At 48.7% G+C, this 3,064-nt stretch overlaps 2 protein-coding genes across 2 annotated transcripts; both read right to left on the bottom strand.

Annotated features, from left to right (window-relative positions):
• Positions 1-299: 299 nt before the first annotated feature.
• H257_12994 (hypothetical protein) lies at positions 300-1,030 on the bottom strand. Its single transcript, XM_009840408.1, has one exon. The coding sequence runs from the start codon at positions 1,000-1,002 to the stop codon at positions 397-399; it is 606 nt and encodes a 201-aa protein (XP_009838710.1). The 5' UTR covers positions 1,003-1,030; the 3' UTR covers positions 300-396.
• Positions 1,031-1,607: 577 nt separating this feature from the next.
• Positions 1,608-3,064, bottom strand: H257_12993 (hypothetical protein; the record flags this gene model as incomplete). Its single annotated transcript, XM_009840407.1, has 7 exons — positions 1,608-1,664; positions 1,834-2,040; positions 2,096-2,197; positions 2,287-2,397; positions 2,445-2,716; positions 2,771-2,969; positions 3,011-3,064. The coding sequence occupies 7 exons, from the start codon at positions 3,062-3,064 to the stop codon at positions 1,608-1,610; spliced, it is 1,002 nt and encodes a 333-aa protein (XP_009838709.1).

Raw genomic sequence — 3,064 nt, 5'->3', positions numbered from 1 at the left:
CGCCAAACGGTGTGGATTGGCTATGAAGTGATGTACTACTGTTCCATCACGCACTCAATAAGCGGGTATTTTTAGCTCTATGTTTACATCAGCCGGTGGGGATGCTCTTAAGAGAATCGATTAACCGTAAGCAACCGCCTGAACCAATCAAATCACGTCATGTCGAGTTTCTGCCAATACAAACGTTCAACCTCTCCGAATAGATTCGAAAGCTATTTGGCGAAATGACTCTCACAGTCATGTCCAATTTTGGGTGAAATGCACAATAAATAGTATATGACTCTTGAGTTAATTGATTTTTTTCCAAATAATTACATTTTTATATTCGTCAAGAACACAAGTACAATACCGGTAATGTACTTGTACTACGTAGTACTTCCGTGGATGACGTGTCCATCAAATCACATAATCGACTAGTTTTTGAAATTTTGTTGGGTTCGTGTCGAAGGCACGGCGCTGAATGACATGAGAAGGAAAGCGCTCCAAGAGCTCGTCGGCGCTGAGCAGGTCCTTTGAGACCAAGTTAACAGCGAGGATGCCGTCGAGGTGGTCGATTTCGTGCTGGAACAGCTCCGACTCTGCCTGGGGCAACGCATCTTCATGAACAATTTGTCCGTGGTGATTCAAATAGCGGAGGGAGATGGATGCATGTCGCGACACACGAACGAGGAGGTCGGGGAAGCACATGCAGTCGTCCCACATCGAGAACATTGCCGGACTTCGCCAGGTAATCTCGGGGTTGATGTATACTTGGGGACTCGCGTGCTTGCCGTCCAGATGGATTGCCACGAAGCGCTTTTGAACACCAATCTGCGGGGCGGCAATGCCGCGGCCAAAGCCATTCTTCGCGCGGAACGCCGTCAGCGTCGACTGGAGGCGCGCCATGTCCGCCTGGAAAGGCACAGATGCTAGCTCGGACAACGACACCTTCGCACATGCCTCGCGAAGCGAAGGAGTGCCGAGTCGGAGCACCGTCGCCGTCGCAGCAGTCGTGGTCACCATTTTGGTCAAAAGCGCGTGACAATTCCACGAGTACGAAGTTAGGTAGTATTACTAGTAGTAGCACTGCGTCGTTAAATAGTAGTACTATTAATAGTGTTGATCTTGTGTAACGTGATGCATCTAGTGTCACACTAATTTCAGTCACATTCCAATCCGATGTTGAATTGGTCGATCGATTGCCTACCGACTTGGTAATTTCGAATCGACTACACAATATACTACTTTACAGTTAGTAGTACAGTAGATATGTATGGATAATCTTGGAAATCCGACAAATACATCCGACAAGACTCTGATTGGTTGATATTCAGATTTTTTGTTCCGCCCTGGCAAGCTCGTCCGTCCTGTCATGCTCGTCCTGACTGTCAAATAAAACTACATCTAGCGGCTTCAATTCATTTTCCAATTTCCCATCAGCATCCATCTTCGTCTTAAACCTGCTTTCGGGCGGGGGGCTGCCAAGGCCATCAACTACACCATCCCACACCTCGGCTCCACTGTGGCACAGTCCAATTCAGGGAATCGGTTGAGGCAACGGGTTAACGGAGTTCTTGTTGATGGAGTACAAAGGTCATCCTTTGCCTTGGTAGACTAGGCTTTAAGAATTATGCTCTGGCAATTGGAACTTCGTGCTGATGAGTAAGGCTAAAGTACAAGTAGCACTAATTAATCCATCAATTAGCAACGAATTAAGTCCACGAATTAATCCATCAATTAGCAACGAATTAACTCCACGAATTAATCCATCAATTAGCAACGAATTAACTCCAACTGCAATACAAACAAATGAATTAACTATCACATTGTACCAATTTGCTTTCTACGCCTGACCTCCTTGAGAATTCGCGCGTACGAATTGGTAAAGCCCGTGTACGACGCTTCGAATTGGTCAAATGATTGGTACTTGATGAAAGCCATCGCCAATGTATGCCGTTCAGAGTACTTCTTGCGGTCAAACTGAATCATCTCTTTGCTGTAGTCCTTCAGCGCACAGGTCAGGCCGTTTCCGGGGTCCGCCACAAACCATTGCTGCCACGCCTCACGAGCCGATCGTCTGGGCGACAAAATTGTCCATCGACAACTGCTTCGTCACCTTGGGGGCAGGCACGGCGACAGACGCGAAAGCTTGGACACTTTTGGCCAACGTTTGAGCAAGCTCGTCCACCGTACAAGGTACACCACCCAATAACGCCACCTTGCCATTGGAGTTGACCATTCACAGTACCACAGCGTAGTAAGTTGCGCGGATCGATTTCATTGCTGATGCTCTGAGTGACCAGGTACTCGCAGCACGTTTTCGCATCGGCTCAACGGCACCAAGCCATAAGCTCGCGAAAGTTGAAGTGTCGCTCCCGGGACTCGAACACTCGGTAGAACGAACCACCCCGACGCAGGCTGTGCAACAATATTCCAATGGGTAGGTCCGGCGTCATCTCGACAACTTCTCGGATCAAGTTGCGCAGAGTGGTCTGCTCCAAGGCACGACACCAGTCCACTCGAGGTACGCCACCATGGAGCATGACAAAGTTGGGGAAAACGTATGAGTTCTTTGGGACATTGACACAGCACTCACGCAACTTGGAGATGTAGTCGTCGTGGAATGCGCAAACACGCAGACAGGGAAACGTCGTGTCGTCAACCAAGTGATAGACTTGGCTGTCCTCTTCAATGTTGGCCTTCTTGTGCCATCGTAGTCGAACTGACAGGTACTGACCTATATTGTCATCAACCAGTTGAATGTCGTTCCACCGTAGTCCAAGAACTTCACTGATCCGAAAGCATCCAATGAAGCCAACAACCAACGCCAGACGCACCATAGTGCCAACAAATGGATGAAAGCTTGACAGCGCGTTGAGAAGCGTGGACAATTCGAGCACCGTGAGCGGGTGAGCTTTCTTCTCCTCATCGATGTTATTCTGCTTGTTGTATTTTTGAAGTCCAACAATGTAGCGGCGGGTTGACGCGTCCTGAGCAGGGTTCGGTTTCAGTCCCTTGGCGTGTACGCAACAAGCGCCGACTTGGCTTGGTCAATGGTCCTCGCCTTCTTGCCTTGACTGTACAT

The sequence above is a fragment of the Aphanomyces astaci genome (assembly GCF_000520075.1).
Source record: "Aphanomyces astaci strain APO3 unplaced genomic scaffold supercont1.44, whole genome shotgun sequence".
In the NCBI taxonomy this organism is placed as follows: domain Eukaryota; phylum Oomycota; class Saprolegniomycetes; order Saprolegniales; family Verrucalvaceae; genus Aphanomyces; species Aphanomyces astaci.
The sequence above is the reverse complement of the archived record's forward strand: the minus strand, read 5'-3'. Positions and strand labels throughout refer to the sequence as shown.

What these genes read in the sequence shown, in the direction of transcription:
- H257_12994 (XM_009840408.1), bottom strand. Translation starts at nt 1,002, where the DNA reads ATGGTGACCACGACTGCTGCGACGGCGACGGTGCTCCGACTCGGCACT.